Source organism: Podarcis bocagei (genome assembly GCF_964188305.1).
Source record: "Podarcis bocagei genome assembly, chromosome: 5".
Taxonomy (NCBI): Eukaryota; Metazoa; Chordata; class Lepidosauria; order Squamata; family Lacertidae; genus Podarcis; species Podarcis bocagei.
In genome coordinates, this window is record NC_138129.1 from 60143901 (window position 1) to 60168390 (window position 24490).

The following is a 24490-nucleotide window of genomic DNA, read 5'->3' on the forward strand; positions in this document are numbered from 1 at the left end:
TGGCAGCTTGCAGAAAACATCATCGCTGCAAAAGAGGCACTTTCACAATTTATGCATATGATACAATTTGCTTCCTTCCCATAGGTGGATGTTGTCTTCATTTGGGGAAATCTCCATGTCAGGTTGGATTAGCATTCATAGGGCATTAGGGTAGATAGTTCACATAGCATAGCTAAGAGTCTGACTTTCAAGAAATCTCAACACACATCCTTTTGGGAAGTTACTTTACTCATGGTAGATTTTTATCTCCAGAAAACGTCAGTGCAATGCATCAAGGATAGCCCTGCAATACACTGACCTTTGTTATTGTGGGTGTGCCTTTCATTGATTACATTAACACTCCTGATCCCACCCTGTAAAATTATTCTTGCTATGATTGGTTAGGTCAGTCTTTATATAACCTTCAAGTATTTTATTGGGAGCCTGAATGTTTTAGAAACTGTGGAACTTCTGAGGCAGAAACTCTAGCCCAGAGTCGAAGAGTTCAGTGTCCTATTCAGTGTCCTGTGTACCTGAAGCCTTGCACCATCTAAAATATAACCAGAACAATCTGAGGCAGTTTCAGCAACCCAAGAAGATGTCTGATGGGACGTAAGTACATTGTGTGCAATCTATATGCTTTGATTAGGATGATGGTTAAATAAAATAACAAAGTGTGCCAGTTGCGTGACTTGATTCATGTTGATTAAGCAAGCTTTATTATACAGGAGAAGTTCACAGAAATAAGATGGGAAGGGTAATTAACCCGATGTATTAAGGAATAAAAAGGCAGCAATTTGGCTTTTCTTTTTTCCTGATGATAATTTTTATTAAGTTTCAATTACAATCCAATAATAGCCTCATTTGCAACAATACCAAATTATAATACAGTTACTAATACCAATCATTCAAATACTGAATTACCGGTATATAATTTAGGTGGCCCCCCCACATGCTAGATTTGATGGTTTTCTTTATTTCTGCATTCCAAAATCTTCCTAATTTCAATTAAATTCCAGTTAAAATAATCCCTTATACAACAACTGCAGTATTAATAACGTCTATTCGTGTTGACACATTAAATGATTTATAGAACTACAAGTGAGGCACTCAAACTATATCCTTGTTTTTCCTGTGTGTGGCAATTATTCTGTTCGTGGTGTTTCTTCCTGTCCTTGTAAAATGTTATGTCTATCTTTCCCCCATTGTTGCTGTTCTCCATCATGCCATGCGTGGAGCCGATACAGTCATACCTCGGGTTGAATGCGCTTCGGGTTGAGTGTGTTTGAGTTGCACTCCGCGGCAACCCGGAAGTAACGGAGCACGTTACTTCCAGGTTTCGCCGCTTGCGCATGCGCAGATGCTCAAAATGATGTCATGTGCATGCGCAGAAGCAGCAAAAGCGACACCCGTGTGCGCAGATGCGCCGTTGCTAGTTACGTTTGCTTCTAGATGTGAACGGGGCCCCGGAACGGATCCCATTCGTATCTAGAGGTACCACTGTATCCCATTGTTTTTCAGAAAAGTCTCCATTGCTCTGTCCCGTGCTTCGTCGTTTTGCAGCTTTAACAACAGCTGTAAAAATCACTCTGTCCCAATAAATAACCTGTTTTCACCATTTTTCCTCTCAGCCTGGGAAGAAGAGTGGTCTGTCGAACTGCAGATGACTCAGTAATGAACCTTATCAGTTCCTTGGCAAGTTCATAGACTCCTTTCATCCTTTCATCCTTCCATCCAACTGAAGATAAATGAGCAATTATACTTCCAATTAAATTAAATTCCAAGTCCTTTTAGCATTATTCAGTTCACTCCGTAGATAATAAAGGATGTGGAAGAGTCAGTTCTAAGTTTCCATTGTAAATCTTTTGCAAAATAGAGCTTCCCTCCCCTTTTCCTTTTTTTTACAAACACAGTTTATATTCCATATCTATAATCCAGTTTCACCCCTCCTCACTTGTACATATATAATTTGAACTAACATTCAAGGGAGGGTTGCCGAATCATTAACGTAGAGAAGAAAACTTTATATCAAGAAGCTGTAGGCTCCCCTCCCCCTCCCGTCTTTTGCACCAAATGAAGTTTTCTCTCAAGTTCAAACCTTAACGACCTTTTTGCTGGTTCTGTTCCGCAGTTTATGATCTCATTTCTTCTAGCATGCACCTGTACTTTAGTCCGCAATTTCTTGATACAAAAAGGTGTGAAAAATAGAATGGAACTTTTTGATTGTGATTAGGAACAGAAACAAAAATTGGTGTAAAAAGCTTTTGTTGGATTTCTGGCAAAACAACCTGCAAAAACTAACTTGTAAGCCTTAGGTAATGGTCTTTCATTGGAAAGAGAAACAAGACAGGTGTGGCCTCTGATTCTCAACCCCCCAAATAATAACCCCTAAGTAATAACTATTATTTAGTTATAATTGTAATAAATTTGCAATAAAAGAGGAATGAGATGAAAATAACTATGATGTTACATGAAGCTTAGCAAACACTATTTGATAAGAGAAGGGGATAAGCAGAAGATGGGTTAAAAATTAATTTAAGTAAAGCAGAGTCTACAGTACATAAATAGTAAATCTTTTTGGAATTGAATCAGTAGTCCTTATTATTTGTCAATTACTGATTTCAAAAACAGATTAATTAGTGGAGGCCAATGAAAGACTTATTAGAAAATTGCACCTAAATTTTCTAACATGAAATAGTCTACTAGGACAGTTCTGTGCATGCTTGCTCATGTACTCAAGGACTGTTTCACTGGGGCTTTTCTCCAGGAAAGGTGTGCAAGAGATTGCAGCAAAGAAACCTCCAAAGAGGTAATGTGAAAGACAGACACGTTAAAATTCATCATTTTCAAGTTTGAAAAGATATTGTGAAGTAGCTAAGAGAAGAAGGGGGGAAATGTTGAGGAGAAGACTTGGGTAAATGAACAGAAGTGGGGAGATTGGAAATTAAAGCTGTGATCCTATGCCAGATTATCTGAAAATAAGTCATGTTGATCAATCTGGGACTTTTGTATAGGATTGCATTCCTAAAAATACTATAACGAGGTAATCAGATATAAAAGAAACCCATAAAGCATCCCTGTTAACCTCTTTATGTTCTGAACAAATGGCTTTAACAACTGGGACAAAAATATGGCTGTAGAGAATAGGAAGTGTTTCCATAATGAGCTAGTTAGAAAAAGCAAAGGATCGATGGGAGTTACATGACTATGCCATACTCAGAGTAGACTCATTGAAATCAGTGGACAAATTAGTCATGAATAGACCCACTGAAATCAATAGGCATGTCAGTCCCTCACTTCTGGCTGGAAGGACCACAGAATGGGGTTCAGAATAACTTCCTGTGATAGGATAACAAACCGATAGTCTGCCTGCATGTTTCAAATTCCCCACCTCCTCTGTGTTCTTTGGTAGATGTCTGCGCAGAAGAAAAGGTGCACATGAAATAGAACCCAAAACTGATCTGACCCGCTGGCGATTCTGCTCCGTGGAAGGGCGGCAGAAATGGTACTACGTGACAGACAGTGAAGAATGTGCCCGTGAACAGAATGCACTTGAGGCTTACACCTTAGGGCTGGACACTGTAAGTGGCTTAATGATAACAGATGGTACAACACGGAAAGGCTACAAAAGGAGCCCAGGGCATGAGCACTGCTGGCTTGGCCCTGCCTAGCAGCAGTTTCCCAAGGGCTGGGTCATTTTTCTTTTGGCTTCTCATCTTCTGACACCTCAGGAGCACAGGAAGCTTGGTGATTGCTTTCATAGAATCATAGAATTGTGGAAGGGATCATGAGGGTCATCTCCCCCAACCGCCTGCCACTTGGTGCTCTACAACTGCAACTTGATAATGTCAGGGTTGAATATGAAACCCTACTTGAAAAAAGACAAGCCTGCAAGATGAATATGACAATCTACAGGAAATACTGAAATACATAACTTGGTTATCACTTTCTACAAGGCAGCTTCTTCATGCTTGTTGTCTGTAATGATGACTGAATTCATCTGCAAGCAATTTGCGGCCTCAGTGTTTGGTTCTTAGACTTGGAAAGGGAGTTGGACTACATGATCTTCTGGTCCCTCATATTCTATAGTTCTCTGATCTGAGAGCTCTGTGGTGTTCTCCTAGAGAACAGCCACTGTCTTTCTCTCAGTGATCAATCTCCAATATACTGTGCCTGATACTCATTTCCATGATGTACAGATGATGCATCTGCATGAGGCATTTTGATGTGCATGAAAATACTGAGGCACATGAATCCAATATGCGGTTTGTTTGGATAAAGGCCTCTGACTGACGGCTGGATTTCTAAACAGTTGTGATATCCCATATTGTGAGATGTTGGCAGGTGTAGATTTCACTTGAAATGTGGTTGTAAAACATAGTTTGGGAACTCTCTCAGGGCTAAACCATCCAGTACATTGAATGACTTTTTGTATTTAACATGGCTGTTGTTTTAAACCGAAACAAGTTCATGAGGGCCCAATCAGGATAGGAATTGGGGTGGGTGGGGAAGAGAGAGTTATCCCTTTCCCAGCCTGCCATGTCTCCAGGCAAATAGCAGCTGGCGATGGGCATTTCATTGAGACTGCTGCTAGGAGGGGAAGTGTTAAATGACACCTCCCCATCTGTCATGGTTCCAATCCTGACTACCCTTCCCTGTTATATTTATTTTTAAATGACTAATCAGATGCATTAAATGTAACAAGACATTTTACACAATGCATACAGTGGTGCCCCGCAAGACGAATGCCTCGCAAGACGGAAAACTCGCTAGACGAAAGAGTTTTCCGTTTTGGAGGTGCTTCGCAAAACGAATTTCCTATGGGCTTGCTTCGCAAGACGACAATGTCTTGCAAGTTCCTGCTGGTTTTTTTCCCCTCCCCCCCTTTTCTAAGCCGCTAAGCCGCTAAGCCGCTTATCAGCTGATCCGATCAGCAGATAAGCCGCTAATAGCGCTAATCCGCTAATCCGTCAATGGGCTTGCTTCGCAAGACGAAAAAACCGCTAGACGAAGAGAATCACAGAACGGATTCTTTTCGTCTTGCGAGGCACCACTGTACTTTGTCTTGTAGATAGTCTGTTTAGTTTTTGTGCATTTCTCTTACTTTTCCTATTTTGTTTTACAGAGCAAGTTCTTTCCAGATTTGCCCAAAGCTAGCACCGCCCAGGAAGCAGTCCAGAAAGCGATTAAATTCTTCTCTGGCCTGCAAGCAGAAGATGGCCATTGGGCCATGGAGTGCTCTGGTGTTCTCTCTCTTGCACCAGGTACATGGACACTAGTGGATTTACCACATATACATTAACTGGCTAAGGAGGACCTCCCTGTATATTTTCTATAAATTTGTTTATCTTCTTTTACCAGACAGACACAAATAGGTAGACATTTGGAGAAACCTCTTAAACTGAGGCCTTCTTTTAAGAGTTATTATGCAGTGTGTAAATGTTTCTCGCTTGAGACACTTCTCCACTCTCTGAAAACTTCTTTGATCTCAGTGTCATGAATGTCTTCTTCCATGCATGAGAGGCTATACCTTGAACCCTCTTAATTCAGAAGGGAGTTTTTGTAATTAAGATATATATCCCTGTTATCTTCCATCACTGCATAATTATTTCTGCTGACAGGAGTGTCATGAGTCGACACATAGTCTCCCATTACCTTCCCTGGAAGTCCGATTCATCAGATGTGTATGTTCTTCAAGCCAGATTGCCTTGGGTCACCTGCCTGGGAAATTCTTCATTCTCAGAATTGCCTATAGTTAAATTTATATATATATTTAAATCCCTCTATTTAGGAAAACTAAGTCTAGCCTCTCTCACAAAGCAGAATACTTATTCAGTATATTCTGAACAGGGGGATAATCCATTGAATCCATTGTGCAGGATACTGTCCATCGGTGGCAACGTACAGCTGTATGGGGATGTGGTAGACCAGATGATTTAATATTTTTTCTTCCCCTTACAGTTAATCTTAATTATTTTTTTTAACTGTCTTTACTGAAAATTTTAATATTTTCTGTAAACCACTTAGCGGGATTATGCCACTGAAGTGGTATATAAATAATTAAATTTGATTTGCGTGCAGATCAAGATGAGAGAGAAATTTGATTCAGTTTCCAGTTAAAGGTCTTATTAGCACTTTCAGAAACAGTATGAGAACTGAAACACAGGCATTCTTTGAAGTTCGCTCTTCACTAATTTTTGTAGTTCATTTCCCCAGCCAAGTAGTGTGTACAATGGCGTATACTAGAGTAAAAACACAAATCTTGTTATGTTTGACCTTTTTCTTCTGTTTCAAGATGGTAAAAACAAACAAACAATGGGGTACAAAAGCATAAGTTACGTTTCGATATCCAAACAGGCGGTTTATTGGCAAATCATACCAAAGTTAAGATTGTCAAGTACTACACATGTTCTTCTTCTTTTTTTTAACCAAACAGCTATTTTGATGTCATGTTATGCTGCCAAGATCTCACTACCAGAAGAGGTCGAGAGAGAGCTCCTGCGTTACATCCTCTCAAAACAGCTTCCAGATGGTGGCTGGGGCCTGTAAGTAGTTCAAGGAGGGTGTGAGCTTTTCTAGAGTGGCCTGAGAAGAGATGCTCTAATTCTGCATATCTTTGTCTTGGGCTGGTCCATGATGCAATTCCCCTGTCAAGGCTTCTTTAAAACACTTCTGCATTCTGCTGTCTTTTGACTGTGAGCCTTTTATTTGCAATACTCACCATGTGAACTGGGCACCAGGGTAGATGACCAGAATGCCAGCTGGACTCAGCATGAACTGAAGTTGCCCAGCTGTGGCAGAGAAAGATAGAATTGTGGCATGAGGAGTGGAGAGAGGCAACAATAATGAAGATATGGTAGCTGACATCGCTATTGCCTTTGAAAAGCACCATCTATAGGAAGTATTACTATTGATAAATGGTGTGGTGAGGCCAGGTTGCCTCCATCCAAATGTATCCTGTCAAACCAATAGCAAACCACATAATGGATCGGAGTTTGACTGAGCTTTGAATCTGAATTCTTAGTAGCATGGTATCAACTTTATTTAGCTGGAATGGAATTTCAACTGGTGCTCAGGTTGTATGAGCTGCTCTCAAGCCCATGCTGCCTCATGAAAGGAAAGATTTCAAAGCACCAAATGCCCTTCATTAAGGCATTACTTTTTTAAAAAGGTAATAGAAAACAAAAGAAGGTATTCTGTGGTGTCCTGGCTAATGGTTAGCTGACTGGGTATGGGTGAGGCAAATTCTCAGAAGAGCGTTTGAATTTAAGGTAATGCACCAGAAGAATGGAAACTAAACAATTCAAAGAGATTTCTAGACCTCTGGACTCACTGGTCCACTTTCTAATAGCTCTTTGATTTCTCTTTTAATGTAGTCACCTTAAAGAACAGTCAACAGTATTTGGCACAACCTTTAGCTACATAGCTATTCGAATCCTTGGACTTGGGCCTGACCATCCAGATGTAGTGCGGGCTCGGATAAATCTCCATAAGAAAGGTAAGGCAGAAATCTCCGCCAGGGCTGGATCAATCCATTTTGCTGGAGTGTAGTGCCCAGGCAAAGCTGGGAGCCCTGATGTAGTTATTTGGGAGCATCTTCCTATTCTGTCTCTCCCCCCCCCCTTCCTCCCTTCTTTTTTGGGTCTTTTTAGAAATCACCATAGAATGATCATAGAAATTGTGTCCATGTCCCAAATAGAAGATGCTGGTCATATCTTCCCTCCCATTTTCCCTTTTCTAAAATTTATATTGGGAACTCTTGGGAAGGGGGAAATGGACCTGCCCTTTTATGCCACTCTGTAATGCACAATATACAGTGATAAAATTTTATTTTACTGTATTCTTAGAAATACAAAGAATGAGGTGAATTATAACCTTCCTTTTGCAGTAGTGTTTTACGGTGAACCCCCCTCTTAACTACTGCTTAATCTTTTTGGTTTTATGAAGAAAACTCTCTGGTACTTGGAGACTTAGGAAAGTTAAACAGGGAAAGGTTTTTATTTTACAGAAACAAGGTGGTAAATGCATAGCTTCTTTTCAGTTATTTCACTTCAGTTCCTTAAACTTAAGTGAGTAGATGTTACAGCTTTGGTCTTAATACCTGGGGTCTTAAATAAGGTGGTGCTTGCTGTCAGTTTCCCAACTTTCTGTAAATCACACTCCTGAGGCTCTAATAGGATAACAGGTGATCACCCTCCAACTGGTTTGGGAATCTGCTTTTTCTCTAGAAGTTCTGTCACCTACTTTCTGAATTGGGACCCCAAGTAGAGTGTCCCCCTCATAACTCTACTTATCCTGTCCCCAATTCAGCTTCCCAGTTTTTCTCTTGTCTGTACACTCCTAAAAAGACACTAATCAATGTCTTTCAAACTAAACTCAACAGACTTCCATCTCTGGTTACAGATATTGTCCTCAGAGTTTGTTTGTATCTAGCTGAACTCAAAGAACGCCAACTCTCAACTCTTCTCTCCCCAACTGTCTCTACGGCTTTCTCTTTTTCCTCCCAAAGTGCGGACTCCATACACACACACCCCTGCCCAGCTAGCTGTATCCACAGCCACTCAGAAGGAGGCTACAGCTCAGCACTCTGGTGGAATTCCAAGGCACTTCATCACTAAACTCTGGTCTAGCTGAGCTTTCTGTCACACATTCACATAAGGTTTAATGGAACTAGGAGGTGAGGTGGTTCCTTCTGCATGGATACAGTCTGAGAAATACATAGCATATGTTTTCAGGATGATCAGGGCATTCACCCTGTCTCTGGGTAGCTTGTGCAGTTATAGGAAAAGTGAGGAGGGAACCCTTTGGGTTCAGCCAGTTCAGAAACACTGCAGTGAGCATAGTTGAAAGTTGTGCAACTGCTACTAGACTTCCTCTCCAATGTGTGGAGTGTGGCCGGGCCAGGCAATGAGGGTGCGATTGGGCAGGGGTGGGGGGACTGGGCCAGTAAGCCCAGTTCTCTTTCTCCCCCTCGTGTGATGAGGACATAAAACCTGCATAGAGGTAGTGTTGGGTGGTATTAAATGTGGACACCACAGCAGTTCTTATACTCATGTCTCCTCCTGATATGGGTAAGAAGAAATCTGAAAAACCACATGCCATATGGCTCTCTCTAAATAATGAGAACAATCCTAGAAAAAAGAAAGCTAGGATTAAATGTATTTGTCGTCTTCCTGTACAAAAGAGGGTCTTTCCAAGCACTATTTCCCTTTTTATAGTTTTGCAAAGTATCTTCACAGTATCTTCACAGCAAGGCAATAATCATATCTAGGTTTTCACTGTAAATTTATTTGGCTTTGTTCCCTTCAGTCTACAGAAGCAAAGATGTTGATAATTCTCTTTCCAGGTGGCGCTCTTGGAATCCCTAACTTGGGCAAAGTTTGGCTGGCCATTATGAATTTGTACAGCTGGGAGGGAATGAATTCACCATTTCCCGAGTTGTGGTATGTGTCTGAAAGTTTACTGATCCCCACCCCACGCCACCAATCATGAAATCCCCCCCCCAATGTCTACAGTTTTACACAGTAGACAAATTCTTTATTAAATAACAGTGACTTGGAAATTGAAATTAATCCATATTAATCTTCACCACTCTCAGAGGTCCAAAGAGGCCTGGGCTAGTTCCAGTTTTTGAGGCCCCTAGCCATAAAAAAATAAAGTTAAGAATGACAACTCTGGAAAGCAAAATAATGCACCAACAATATAGTGGGGAATTTTTGCTTTGTTTGTTATTATGTTACCGGTTTTTGTGTTTTTATACTTTAAATTGCCCTGATCCTCAGATGAAGGGCAATATAACCTGCTTTTAGTGTTACCACTACATCCAGGATTCCTGACATTGTCTTCCATGAACCTGTTTCTTCCATCTTTCTGAAATAGGCTGTTTCCTACATGGCTGCCGGGACATCCCTCAACATACTGGTGTCACGCTCGCCATATCACCCTCGCGATGAGCTACTGCTATGCCACTCGCCTGACTGTAGAAGAAGATGAATTGATCCAGAGTCTAAGAGAGGCAAGGCAACATTCTCCAAACATCCCACCATCCTTGGTCAAAGTGGGACTCTCGTACTCTCTTGGATCTGCACTTGGGGGATTGCTTGCTTGTATCTGACAGGGAGAAGGCTGAGCTGGGTGTCCTTTTTCCATTTAAGGCAGAAGTCGAGCTCAGAGCATTGGTGTTTCAAAATGCCATGGGAATATTTATTTTGGAGAGAGGCGGGAGCATGGAAACATGCCACTTGGTCACCCCTATTCTAGCGGAGTGCAACTTTGGGAGGGTAGAACTTGGAGTGGAGATGGTGCTCATGGCATCACCCTACCAAGTCACATAAGTCTCTCTCCATTCATGCTTTTATTTTAATTTATTTAAATGTTTCTGTGCTTCCTGTGCCACAGAGTATTTCTTAACACTTTGCCTCTCTTCATAAAAACTGATGAACATCAATTTTGCCTCCTACATCACAGTAATACCACAATTGCCCTTTTTGATGCTTTTCTTTCTTTCTTTCTTTCTTTCTTTCTTTCTTTCTTTCTTTCTTTCTTTCTTTCGGTGTCGTAAAAGGAGCTTTCTTCTCCCCTCTTCTGTGCTACTGGAAAAACAAATCAATGAAGAACTGTTGAACCATTAATCTCTTTCTCCTCTAATGTTTTATTTATTTATTTATTTATTTATTTATTTATTAATAATTATTTATTATTTATTATAACATACTTTTTCATTTAAGTATCAAAATGGTGATGACGTAGACTATAGCTCATGAAAGTTGATGCCATAACACAGGGAGAGGAAAATGCTAAAATGAATTTGCTGGGGGTTTTTTAAAGATCCGAAATGACATTTGTCAAGTACACTAATATCCTGCTGCTTCTTTACTATGAAAATCATTTCACTTCATGGTTTCCTTCTAGGAGATTTATGTGGAGGACTTCTCCACCATTGAATGGCCAGCCCAGAGGAACAATATTTACGAAGCCGATTTGCATTCTGCACACAGCTGGATGCTGGATGCTGCTTTTGGTGAGTGATTTTGGAATTGGCAAGTCTTTTTCTGGGAGTTCAGGCCTCCAACGTAGGTTTCCTAGGGTTTAGTTGACACAGAGAAAGAGACTTCTGTTGGTATAGGCAAACACTTTTCACCAGAGGATATCCATGGGAACATACAACATTTCCCAAGTTTCATATTATCATATGTAGCAAGCAAATACTTAGCCAATTACAAGGACAAGGGATATTGAATCACACTGTGAAGACAGTGTGTGGGATCCCTCACACGATCCGAATTGAGATTTCTACCCCGCCCATTACTTTTACAGTGTGAATTGGGATCCCCTGCCATTGTGATCAGTTAAGGAAAAACAAGATATGTAACTACTTGATGCAGGGGTGCCAACAGGATTATCTGGGTCCAATGCATTGTACCTTGATTGGGCTCTCTGACTCACTTGCCAAAGAGAACGCAGATCTGCATAAAATGTGTGTGTGTTGTGCAACATGCAAATTTGTGTCCTCTTTTGCAGGTAAGGTGGAAGGCCCACAAATGAAGAAAGACACGTTTTGCTTCTTTACATTCTCATAGTTTGGGGGCCCTACTGATCCCAATGAGAGCTAGTGGGAGGGACCCAGCAGCAGTTTTATGGTGCTTAATGACCCCCCCCCCATTTGCTTCCCAGTGAACCTTAAAACTATCAAACTGTTTCATTCCATTTCTCTAGATGTAACCTTGCCCAAGCCAAAGGAGAAAATCTGGCAGGGATTGTGATTTTGGCTCTTCAATTTTGGGGGTGGGTCCAGGGTGGAGGTTTGTTGGGAAAGATTTTGGGAGGGGATCTGCAAAAGGTTAATGGAAGTTGGGGGTAAATGAAAAGAAAAAAAACCAAATGACCCCAAACAACTGGTGCCCACCCGTGGTAAACCCCTTCACTCACACCCATGTTCTTTTGCAGATTCCCCCCCCCAATCATATTTGAAATTAGGGGCTGAAATCCTGCCTCTGTTTTGAGCCAAAAGATCTTTCAGAAGTAAGTGCCATTGAATTCAGTGGCGCCCTCTTCCAGGTAATTGCATGGAGGATTGGAGCCCAAAACACACGAGGAAGATAGAACTGCATTAACATGATTGCGATGTTCATAGTGACTCTCTTATTCCTTCTGCAGCTACTTTCAATTTGTATGAGAGATACCATTTCACCAGTTTCAGAAAGCAAGCCATTGCAGAAATGTATGAGCAAATCAAGGCTGACGACATATTCTCGAACGCCACCAATTCTAGCCCGGTAGGTCCTTTGTGAAGAAAAAATTGTACTGGGAACAAATTCCTTTTGATGACAGCATATACTCATTCTCCTGAGGAAGCTTTGCTTCAAAAACCAAACAAAGAGCTATATTTGTGGCAATCTTGTTCTGCCTGCTTGGAAGAGTTTCTGTGTTTGGCTGGTGAGATACAGACAGGTAGTTGTGTGGCAGATGAGAGTGCTAAGCATGCAGGTATTGCAGAGGGGAATTCCTAACTGGAATGATATTCTCTTTTGTCCTGCAGACTTGTAAAGCATTTCATGTGCTAATAAGCAGGTATGCTGATGGAGCCGATTCTCCAGCTTTTCAAGAACATATCTCCAGGATCTATGACTACCTTTGGTAAGCCTGGCATATTTATTCAAACCCATCTTTGTAGAATCCTGAACATGGTCTTGCATAAGTGTGCTTTTGCAGACCTGGATCCTTCCTCAAACCAAGGTCAATCGGACTAGGAAATGTAAATGGTGTGTACACCTGTGACAGCCGTAGTATGTGCACACATGAGCACAGATGGTCAGATGGCAGCTTCATCACTAGGAGTTCCGGGGGGGGGGGAGTTGGGGAGGGAGGGACCAGAAGTGGCATGCACACTCTGTAAAGACATCTCTGCCCCAGATGTGAACAACACTGTGCAAATGCAGCTTGCAGTGCAGTAGGAAAAAATCACCTTGTTGTGTTTTAAGCTACATATGTGAACATATCCTTATTTGCAGCATAGGTGGAACTCAGAAAGGTGTCATGCACACCTGTGTCCTACACATTGTGTTGTCTGGAAGAGATTTCAGGGAGATTTTGCTTTTTGGCTGTTCTTGTGGCGCTGTGGGTTAAACCACAGAGCCTAGGGCTTGCCAATCAGAAGGTCGGCAGTTTGAATCTTCGCGACGGGGTGAGCTCCCATTGCTCGGTCCCAGCTTCTGCCAACCTAGCAGTTCGAAAGCACATCAAAGTGCAAGTAGATAAATAGGTACCGCTCCGGAGGGAAGGCAAACGGCATTTCCATGCGCTGCTCTAGTTCACCAGAAGCGGCTTAGTCATGCTGGCCACATGACCCGGAAGCTGTACGCTGGCTCCCTCGGCCAATAAAGCGAGATGAGCGCCGCAACCCCAGAGTCGTCCGCGACTGGACCTAATGGTCAGGGGTCCCTTTTCCTAAAGCCTATTCTATTTTATTCTAGTCTTGTCAAGCCTTGGTCTCCTGTTATGCAATGAAGTTAGAGAACTACATGGACTTGCTTCTTATAATCTCTGCTTCTTATATCTCTGCAGGATTGGACAAGATGGTATGCTAATAAAGGTACAGTAGTGTGGACCCAGATGTTGGGAATTGCTATGGCCTACAATTTGCATTGCTTTGGTGACTCTCAAGCTGAGTTGTCTTCTGCCTGCCTGATATCAAAATATCAGGAGAATCCAGTCTTGGATCTCCTGCATATTGTGTAGCTTCACCCCAGGATTAGGGCTAGGAGGCAAGATGTAACATAACACAAGGTCATGTAGCACCTATTAAAAATGCTGAACCAGATATTATCTAATATGCTGAAAATCCAAAGACTTGTGTTGCTTAACTGAGTTTCAGTCCAGCAGGAAAGTTCAGATTTTTGCAAGCCATGACTGCAGAACAAGGGGAAAAGTTCTTGAACCCAGGGGAATTGAGCAGTACAATAAAAAATCAGGCAAGTAAACATGTGGAGGAGCCCTTTAATTACTGATGTATTCTTAGTGTTCTTGCTTTCTTTTTAAATAGTGCACTGGAACATACATTTTAAAACAGAAAATAAAAATGTGAAAAAACAGTTGTTTAAGATCTCCCACAACTACCACACAATTCTGACCACATGAAATTCAGAGGCTTCCACACCAGTCCACCCACATCTTTCCCCATCTTCCACTCAGTTAAGCAGGAGGCCTTATCACAGTTCCATGAGACGTTCCAGCCCTTCAGGAGTGTGCAAAGCAAGGCCAGTGGGGGAGGGTGTAGGCCGGGAAGTGGACATGACTGGGGAAGCATCCAAAGGGCTGGTTAGAGAGGACTGCATTCAGCTCCCAGGCCAGTGGTTCTCCACCCCTGATCTAATGGACAAAACTCTTCTTCCTTTCTTTATATCAGGTCATGGGATCACAGACCTGGGATACATCATTTGCCATTCAAGGCTTCTTGGAGGTATCATTTTATATTGTCAATTCTTCTGCTTTTGTTCTCTCCACAATAATTTCCATTTACATGTATATTTTAGATGAATGAACTGGCATGTAGATGGTGTGTGTTCATTATTTAACCAAAGCACATGCATTACGAGATCCGAACACCTCGTATGCCTGTCATGGTTCACCAGGAAAGGCATGTTCTCCAGGTGATTCTTAGGACATGAGGTCCAGAAATCCACACACTGAGTATTCCTTTTGTAGCACTGAAGTTATCCCTGAAGAACTTGCATTTATTTTTGTGGCTGTCCAAAGTGATGCTTTTATGTAAGTGTCTGAGATTTTCTCTGTGACTTTCCTGGGTCAGAATCCTTAAGCATAACTTCTGTCTTTTTCTAGGCTGGGGTTCAGAACAATCCTGACTATGCATCCTGTCTGAAAAAAGCCCACGAATTCTTGAAAGCCTCTCAGGTAAAGCACTGATCCTTGGAATAACATACACAGGGAATCAATACTGCTTTCAGCTGTCTCAGCAAAAGAATCCGGAGGGAAACGCTTGCCTCTTTTTGCAAAGTAACATGTGTTACTCATCTTTCATGTGTTACTCATCATGAGAAGGAGCTATTAGGGTATCAAAGGCAATGGGCTTACTTGACCTAGATGTTGAAGGGCAGTTTCCAAGGTTGTATGGTTTCCCCCAGCCCTGCCTCTGATATCCGTGCATTTAGACATGGATGCCTGCATAGGCAAAGCTTAATGTGTGGGTGTTGTGGTCATGAAATGTTGTGCAACCTTGGAAGCAGAGCCAGAGTGTGGTCCAGCTGCCTCTTGATCGCATGAGATTCATTCAGCTGAATAATGTGTCATGGCAGGACTATAGAATAATAGGTTTTTTAATCTGAAGCCCATGTGATCCTTGACTAATGTCAATTCGGTTCTATAGTGTGGCTTCAGTCCTGTGTAAAACCTTGTATATCCACTGCAATTTACCTCAACCGACACTATGGGTTGTACACAGTATGAATCCTATTCACAGCAAACCCATTTAGGTTAATAAACATGCCCAATTTGAGTTCATAAATTTCAGTGAGTCTGCTTTGAGTAGCGCTGGTACTGAACACAACCCTATGTGCTGCCATTGTATCAGGTTGTAGCCATATTCTGTCTTCTAAATTACAGACCATATTTCTGACTGAGTTAATTTATTTTCTATTGTTTATTAATTATTGCATAGCCCATCTTTTTCTCCAAGCAGCTTACTGAACTTTTCTTCCTCCTTACTGAATCCACACAACCACCCTATGAAGAATTTTAGGCTGAGAGGAAATAGAGATTGGCATCCTGGTCTCTCAGGTCCATTACTCAAACTGTTATGCCACACTAGCTTTCTCTGGTTATAAATATAATCTGATTGTCTTTTATTAATATGCTGCTAATCTGTTTTTCAGATTGTAGATAACCCACCTAACTACCAGAGATATTATCGCCAGATGAACAAGGTACATCCAGAATTGTGTCCTGTCTGTGTGACACATAGCCAGCAAAAAAAAAAAAAAAGAGTCTTTAAGTGTTAATTCTGAGAACCTAAGGAGCCTGCTGGTTTAGGCCAGGACCCATCTAGTCTAGTATCCTGAAAGAGAAATGTGGATCACCTGTCAAATTCCTGGTTGCTTTATTGGGATCTTTTTGGGAGGAGATTATTCTACACTGATGGCTGCCCAAGGAGTCCTAATGTATTTTCTTCAATATCCAGGGTGGATTCCCCTTCAGCAATCGAGAGAATGACTGGATAGTCAGTGACTGCACTGCTGAGGCCATGAGGACATTGATGCTACTGGAGGAAAAATGCCCCTTCATAGAAGATCATGTGGCACCTCAGCGCCTCTTTGATGCTGTCAATGTGGTGAGAAGGGGGAAAGCTCAGAAGAGAAAATGGGAAGCAGGCAGGAGGAAGCTATTGTGGGAAGACTGAAGTCATCTAGGATTCAGTAATAGTGCTGAGGAGAATATTGGTTTTGTGGGACCGTAGGCTAAGAGAATTGGTGGAAGTGTCACTATGGCAGCATTGTATCCTCTGTGAAGGATGATCAGTCTTGAAGTTTGAGTTTCTTAAGCTCAGGTAAAGGGTTGTAAGGTAGCAGGACTGAGAGCGATCTTCCCCAATAAGCTGGATCGAAAGCTCACTGGGGATTAGGATTGACAACAGACGGACTACTGATTTTGTTCAGTGGAAAGCAGCTATTACATGCTTACGCTTTACTTAATCAATTTGAAGTCAAATATATAATGAGTTAATCTCCTTCCATATAGTGGTAATTTGGAGTTAAATCACATTTGATAGAAATACGCAAATTAGCAAATTTTGTCCTGGAATCCTCATCATAGTCGCAAGGAGCAGTGACACTTTCTAGTGTTTGCTAGGAGAACAGAATCTCCCAATCCACTGAGTTCTCCATTTCCCTAATATTTCCCCCAGAGGGCCAACTGGCACGACTACATGTGTATGGAGAACTACTCTCCATTTGTTTAACTCCACTTGAAGTAAAGAGATTAGATTTTCAAGGTGTGATTTTACATACCCCTATAATATTTGGGGCTTTTTAGTTTAGGAAAAGAGCAAGTGAAGTAAGGGCACAGGAGTGGCTGGTGGGACTGGGCAGGAGTGCACCTCTGCAAGTAAGACAAAGCACACCATGCCCATTCTTAAACCCTTTGCCTTGCTCCCTCCCCAATCACACTTGTACTTTTTTTTGCAGATGCTGAACATGAGAAATTCTGATGGTGGTTTTTCGTCTTATGAAACCAGGCGTGGGAGTTGGCTACTGGAGATAATGAACTCCTCAGAGATATATGGTAAGAACACAGCCTTGGTATTAGAACAACTTAAATGGGAATCTTATGTGAATTTCTGGTCATCTTCACAAGCAAAGTCTGTTTCATAGTTTGGGGGATAGATGCCAAGTCACGCAATCACAGCTTTGTATGCGTGGGAGCTTTGGGAAGGCAGTGCAAGGGTTCTGGCAGCATCCCAGAGCCTTTGCACCACGTTTCCCAAAGGTGGGGGAAGCACTTACTGGGCTTTGGGAAGGAGGCATGAGGGCTCATGCAGTGCCATTGACAGTGGCTGCCAATGAGTCTATGGACCTAATTCAACATAATTGGTTTTCAACTACACCACATGGGTCTTGCTTATTTTAGAAGCCACCTCTCGCAGGATGACCCTAGCACCTCACAGCCTTCAGGGAGGGCACACATTACTTTGAGGGTATTGCTGGGCATGCCAGCAGTGGGTGTGGCCAGAGCCACCTCCTTTTGCCACACCCTTTGCACGCCTGCTTTGCTGATTGGATGGCACGTTTGGTTGCTAGGCTTTTGGTGGTTAAGAGCTGGCATTTGACCTGTTGCTTTTATAGACACCCCCCCCCCGCCCGCTGTTTAAACTGCTAGGTTTTTGCTCCCTTTTTAAGGATATAAATCTGTAAGCCATCTTGAAAGGTAACATTCTGGACTTTGTTTTTCAGCTGATTGTATGGTCGACCACACCTATATAGAATGTACTTCATCAGTAATGCAGGGATTGAAACATTTTGGGAAAAGATTCCCAAATCACCGGGAAGATGAAATCAGGTAAATATATGAGGGAAAATCAGGCAAATGTATGAGCTGAGAATGATGTTATTGTTACGTTATAATACACATATTCTCTATTCTAGAATTCTGTATTCTAATGCTGCAACAAACCAGCACAGCTCTGGAAAATGCAGTGCTTCCCCCCCCTAAAAAAATGTTTAGGGGTACTCTCATTTTCCTACTCACATTGAAATACTGCCCCTCAATGAGGCCAAACTTCGATTCACAAAATGTTTAGGGGTATGCGTACCCCCCCAGAAAAAAGCACTGGGAAAATGTATATGTATATGTACACATAGCATGCATGTTATTTCCAACATGGAAGTGATACTTTTGTGAGATACTCATCTCATGTACAGCTGCTGCTGGTGGTTTAAATATCCTTAAAGACTGATGAGGAACACTTTTCATCTTAATTAGCAATCACCTGCTAGGCTGGGAGGTCCTACTACTGGGTCACAGCCTGCTCTAAGGTGGGTCACAATAGCAACACTAACGTCGTTAAAACATTAAGAAGTGGGCCACTAAATGCATGTTTGGGGTGGGTCCAAGTTCCGAAAAAGTCAAAGGCTACTTTAGGCGGCTGAATGCCATTGTTACAAGGGACTTGGGTTAATTATTGTCTGTTTAGCTTGAAATATAAGAAGACTCCTTTGTTTTTCTTCTCAGTGATACTCTAAATAAGGCTTTGCAGTATTGTCGTAATATGCAGAAAGCTGATGGCTCCTGGTTAGGGTGAGTGGCTTACAAATATTCCACACTGAACTTGACTGCGGCACGGGTTGGCTTAGTTTCTGAATGCATACATAGCATTCTGAAAGTAGGACTTGAAGAGGTTGTTGATGGGCTGTGGAAACCTTCACCTTTCGAATGACTTTCCTGCACAACAGTTTGGCAGACTGCTACCTTGCGTGGAATGTGACACACATAGTGGAACTCTTGCCTTTAGTAGCATCCCTAGGCTGCCTGTTACCTCCAAGAAGGAGACCTCCAGAGCTTCGTCTGATTCATCTGCATTTGTACAGTCTGCAGTTTGTGCTTTCAGTATTCTGCAAATATGAAACATTTCTGCGATGAAGGGTAAAACACGTGCACAGAATGGGATTTCTCACTTCCCACTGTGGAGGGTTGTGCTGCAGCCTAAGTCTGTGCATGGTAAAGAAAACACAGGAGCACCAGCCTCTTTTTAGAGGTAATGGGATCCTAAACTGATGTGTAAAATGGGCAATTTCAGAATGTGACACCTAAGAGGGCAGTTGGGAATCTTGTTCACCACAAACAACTGATTGCTAGTGTGTCTAAGGAGTGATTAGAGACCTGCAGCCTAAAATGTAGTACCAATATCCAGGTGTCAGCAGCTTGCTCCACCCTCAGTTACGGTAATCTATGTTCTTAGGCAGGATTAGGTAGTTGCACAAACCTTCACACTGTCATTATACTTAGAGAGAAAACATACTGTACTGTTGGTAACACTATGTACTGATCCCATACTGATCCCTACATGATTCATCAGGAGTATTCACACCATAAGATCTACAGCCACTAAGTAAAATAACTGGTTATATAAATTAGATCTAGTTAGATCAATAGCAAGCAACGAAAAACGCACAACTAGTTATAGCAACAAGAGATTCTGGCTTTGACCAGGAATTTCACTGCAGGTTTATGATGAATGAACTTGGCTCCATCCCTCCTTTCGCTACTTTGAAGAGAGTCCTGTCTGTAGACGATTAAACTTTGAAAAACTGCCACCAAGAAGAAACCTTCTCCTCATCTAGTTGTTCACTGTTTGGTGCAGCTAATGGAGGGATATGAAAGTTTTGGAAGAAATGCAGAAAAAAGCATAGCTGCGATAGCTCAGATGATAAAACATGAGACTCGAAAGATTCTTGCTTTGCAGGGGTTGGACTAGATGACCCTCATGGTCCCTTCCACCTCTTTGATTCTATAAAACAGTGAATGAAAGGGCATACTCAAAGGGTGTAGTCTCTCATTTGTCTCAGTATCTTTCATTCAGCGGCTGATGGGTTTTTCTTCCCTGACAGGCGATGGGGCGTATGCTTCACATATGGCACCTGGTTTGGACTAGAGGCATTTGCATGTATGGGATACATCTACCGTGGTGGGTGAGTAAGCAGCCTTTCGGGTAGAAGACTAGTATGAATGTTGCTCTGCTGGGAGCCCTTGATGGAGCTGAGCTTCAGGGGTGTGAAGCGGAGAGACCGTCAGGCTCCTGCACCCAAAATATCAAAGGCAGGGGAGTCATGTGCATATAATATTGACAGCGCCAGCCCCAATGCATGCTTAAAAAGGATAAAGGGACCCCTAACCATTAGGTCCAGTCATGACCGACTCTGGGGTTGCGGCGCTCATCTCACTTTACTGGCCGAGGGAGCCGGTGTACAGCTCCCGGCCGAGGGAGACGGTCACGTGGCCAGCATGACTAAGCCACTTCGGGCGAACCAGAGCAGTGCACAGAAATGCTGTTTACCTTCCCCTAATGCATTCCCTAATTTACTCAGAAGTAAATCCAACTGAGCTTAGTGGGCCTTACCTGTAGGTAAGTGTGCATAAGATTATTTGGATGCAGTCAAGGCCAACAGTGGAACAAAACCCAATGAGGCATCTCATGGGCTGTTTTTTCTCTTTCTTCTCTCATATTTTCCAGGGAGGCATGCAAGGAAGTGACCAAAGCCTGTGAATTCTTAGTCTCCAAGCAAATGGAAGACGGTGGCTGGGGAGAGGAATTTGAATCCTACAGGTTTCGCAAATATATTCAGCACACCGTATCCCAGATCCACCAAACCTCCTGGGCTCTGTTGGGGCTGATGGCTGTTAGGTAAGCACAGAAGCTGGCAGTTACCTACCTTAGCAAAGGCTTCTGTCTGCTTTTGCCCAAGTGGTTTCTGCAGCAGCTAGACAAACCAATTAAGGCGTGCTAAAGAAACATGCTAACTTTTGGAAACTTACAGAGGACAGAATTTTCCTACAGCTTCGTATGTAGATGTTCCCAGGTGCTTCTTAGTCCAAACAATTGAAATAATGCCAAACAAAGAGGCAGTTAAGGCTGTCTTAAGGACTGGATGGAGGCCTCACAATTTCATTTCTTTATCTTCTTCACTTTTCTGAACTTGTGTGAAGGACTCATGCACTTACAGGTCTTTCCACTAGGGGGACCCATTGAGTTTCTGTGAGCTCCTGAGAAGAAAACTGATAGGCTTTCCCTGCTGATAACAGAACTAATGACCAATATTTTTGTGGCTTTGCAGATATCCTGATGTTCGGGTTCTGGAAAGAGGAATACAAGTTTTGATTGACAGACAGACATCGATTGGGGAGTGGCCTCAGGTGTGTTACAACTTTTAATTTCTTTTCTTAATCTAATATCCTCATATCAATATAATTTCAAGGTTGACAGGAACAGTATATTTCAGCCACCTATGGAATTGATCATGTTCTCCAAATATATGTAAAATGAATGAACGCAGAGCCTTTTCCACCAAGTACTGAGAGTGGGGGTGGCTAAGCTGTTGCCTTCCAGCCTACATAGGCAATAGACAGGGATGATGGGAGATGCAATTCAGCAATATTTGGAGGACCAAAGGTTATCCACCCCTCACTTACTGAATGAGGCAGATCAGAATGTACTCTCATTGGCATTGTTGTTGTCATAAAGATGCTTCTCGTACATGGCTGCAATGTATTGTGGACACACATGGACACTTGTGTGGCATTGGCAGGTGAGATCTTACAAGTGCTTCCCATATTCTCCCTCTATTGGACACTCTGATGTTCCTGTGGGAAGTATTCTGTTGCCTTAGGCACCCAAGTGATTCATGCACCTGTCTTGTTCCTGCTGTAGCATCAAAATGTGCCATCAGGATTGAGATTGTGTGGTATCAGAGCACAGGACACAGCTGGCCCTACTGTTACATACATGTGGCAGCTCAGAGGGGTGCTTTTAAAAAGCCATAGACTGCCAGTTAATTATTTTATTTTTTAATCATGGAACCATTTGTATATTCTGCCTGAGATGCTACAATGTCTTTAGTCGCCTTTCCTACATTTTAATTGGCTCTGGTCTCTGATTCCTGCTTCCAGAGTCTTGTTTGCCAAATAAAAGCTCGATTATACTGTATGTGACAGTTGCTCTTCAAAGAGGTTGCAGTGATCATACAACTGGGTTCTCAGATGGAATTTAGTCACCATGAAGTCAGGACAGAAGACTGCATGTCGGTTGTTCAGGAATTTCTCTCTTGCCTCTCCTCAGGGTGACATCGCTACAGCATTCTACAAAGCTGGTACTCTGCATTACAATGCCTACCGAATCATCTTCCCTATCTTTGCACTTGCCCGCTTTACTCGGCTATATCCCAGCAGCCCTGTCGCTAAAGGACTCCTGAAGAATGGATCTGTGCATTCAGAGCAGAGTCAGAATGGAGGGTGCTGACCAGAGGTGCAGTGTCATTCCTGAGAGCTTGGGTTTCATCCTTCTCAACATCACCCAGTGCTTTTCTCTCTTGGCTGATATTCCCCTTGTAGCACGATTGCACTTTGAAATGCACAAACATGCCCCAAAGAAAGTGGACAAAGAGGCACGTTAGCTTAATTTCCTGGTAGCGATTTGCACCACTTCAAATCCCTCACTGGCAACAGAAATTTAGAAAAGGCTTTGTCCACTGAGCGATTCATAACCACGATCCACATTCCTACACAAAGCAAAATACAGCTGAAATTTGTGTTCTTCAGGAGGAATAACAGAGGGTGTGGAAAATTCAAGATATGTTGCTCTCCCTTTAATAGGTGGATTCAGTGGGGATACCGTTAGGCAACATTTTGAAGGTACAGGATATTCCCCACCCTCCACTGTGAATGAAGCCCAGCATCTCTGGGTTATTTGTGGGGCCTGCCTGGTGCTCGTTCATTCCCGCCCCCCCAAAATATTGTCCAGCCCACCACATGGTCTGAGGGATGGTGGACCGGCCCACAGCTGAAAAAGGTTGCTGACCCCTGTGCTGAGTATTTGGCCCTCTTATTGAAGGAGGGGATTTATCACACTGACTCTTCCAAGGGGTCTTTTGTGCTGAATAATTGTAGTGGAGAATGTGGCAAGATTTTTGAGTGATGCCATGAAATGACGTTACCATAGGTCCTAAGAGCCATTTTTGTACCTCATAATGTCCGGACAGTTTTATGCTAAAGTATCTCCTACTATGTTTTGTTCTCTGTGTTGTGTTCTAATCCATGTATACAATGCACTTTTTCTATGCCAATAAAGGAGATTGATTGTTTGCATCAAAATCCAAAAAAACTGTACATGTGCACAGGGGGAATAGTGATTCAGAAATCTGAAATCAAGTATTTCAAAGCAAGAGATAATCAATTCCTAGTAGGTTTTCCTAGTAGGTTCATGGATGCACAGCGCAGGATCTCAGCATGAGACAGTGATGTTCAAACGGGGAGACAGCCCTGTAGATCTTTGAATAAGATTAATTCCTCAAAAAAAGTAATGTTTAGACTGCATTGACAGCACTGAGCAAACGGGATCCCTGACAGTGATTAATAGTGGGAATAAAATGCATTGCAAACTAACCAGTTTGGCTTTACCCCCAGATTAAAACATTCTGGCATAAAGCATATAATACTGGTTCTATCAACCTAATGCATTTGTCTTGCAATCACCTCTTAATCTGAAGCTGTATGAGTGTAGGATGGGTTCTCCCAATACTTAATAGTGAGCTGATCTCTAGAAATCCTTTGTGCATGATGCAACTATGAACATCCAAAAAAGCTATTAACAGCAGAGCACTGTGGCAGTGGAGCAAGGGATAAAGTTACTTGTTCTTCTGGTTTGCTGCGGGGCCAGATTTCCCAGATTTTTCTTTTACCTTTGCACTCTCCTAGCCAAGTTTTAAGATACAGGTAAATACATTTTCATGGATCTCAAGTGCTTGGCAGCTTGCAGAAAGTGCCATCACTTCAGAAAGGCACTCTCACAATTTCTGCATATGATACAATTCTCTTCCTTGCCTTATGTGGATATAGTCTCCATTTTGGGGAATCTTCATGTTAGGTTGTATAAGCATTCATAGTGCACTAGGGTAGATTGTTCAGATAGCATAGCTAAGAGTTCGACCTTGAACAAATCTATACATACATCTTTGGAGGAAGCTATTTTACTCATGATAGATTTTTATCTTCAGAACCAGTCCCTAGGCATACTTTTAATTTATTACATTAACACTCCTGATCCCTGTAAAATTATTCTTGCTATGATTGGTTGGGTCAGTCTTTATATAACCTTCAAGTATTTTATTGGGAGCATGAATATTTTAGAAATTGTGGAAAGTCCAAGGCAGGAACTCTAGCCCAGAGTCCAAGAGTTCAGTGTTCTATTCAGTGTCCTGTGTGCCTGTCTGGCAACATCTAAAATATAACCAGA

At 42.2% G+C, this 24490-nt stretch overlaps 1 protein-coding gene and 1 pseudogene across 2 annotated transcripts in view; both read left to right on the top strand.

Annotated features, from left to right (window-relative positions):
* Positions 1-462: 462 nt before the first annotated feature.
* Positions 463-24490, top strand: part of LOC308587763 (lanosterol synthase pseudogene) — a 37297-nt pseudogene continuing 13269 nt past the window's right edge. Inside the window, exon 1 of the transcript XR_014013516.1 lies at positions 463-555. The product of XR_014013516.1 is annotated as a lanosterol synthase pseudogene (transcript). The remainder of the gene's footprint in view (positions 556-24490) is intronic.
* LOC308587665 (lanosterol synthase-like) lies at positions 467-23337 on the top strand. The gene is made up of 22 exons (XM_081195386.1): positions 467-591; positions 3392-3560; positions 5105-5243; positions 6416-6524; positions 7356-7477; positions 9326-9422; positions 9859-9994; positions 10891-10999; positions 12136-12254; positions 12518-12615; positions 13543-13570; positions 14384-14437; positions 14818-14889; positions 15867-15917; positions 16172-16321; positions 17175-17271; positions 17940-18045; positions 18718-18783; positions 20094-20174; positions 20717-20887; positions 21318-21396; positions 22319-23337. Exons 1-22 carry the CDS (start codon positions 578-580, stop codon positions 22496-22498), a joined length of 2247 nt encoding a protein of 748 aa, XP_081051512.1. The 5' UTR covers positions 467-577; the 3' UTR covers positions 22499-23337.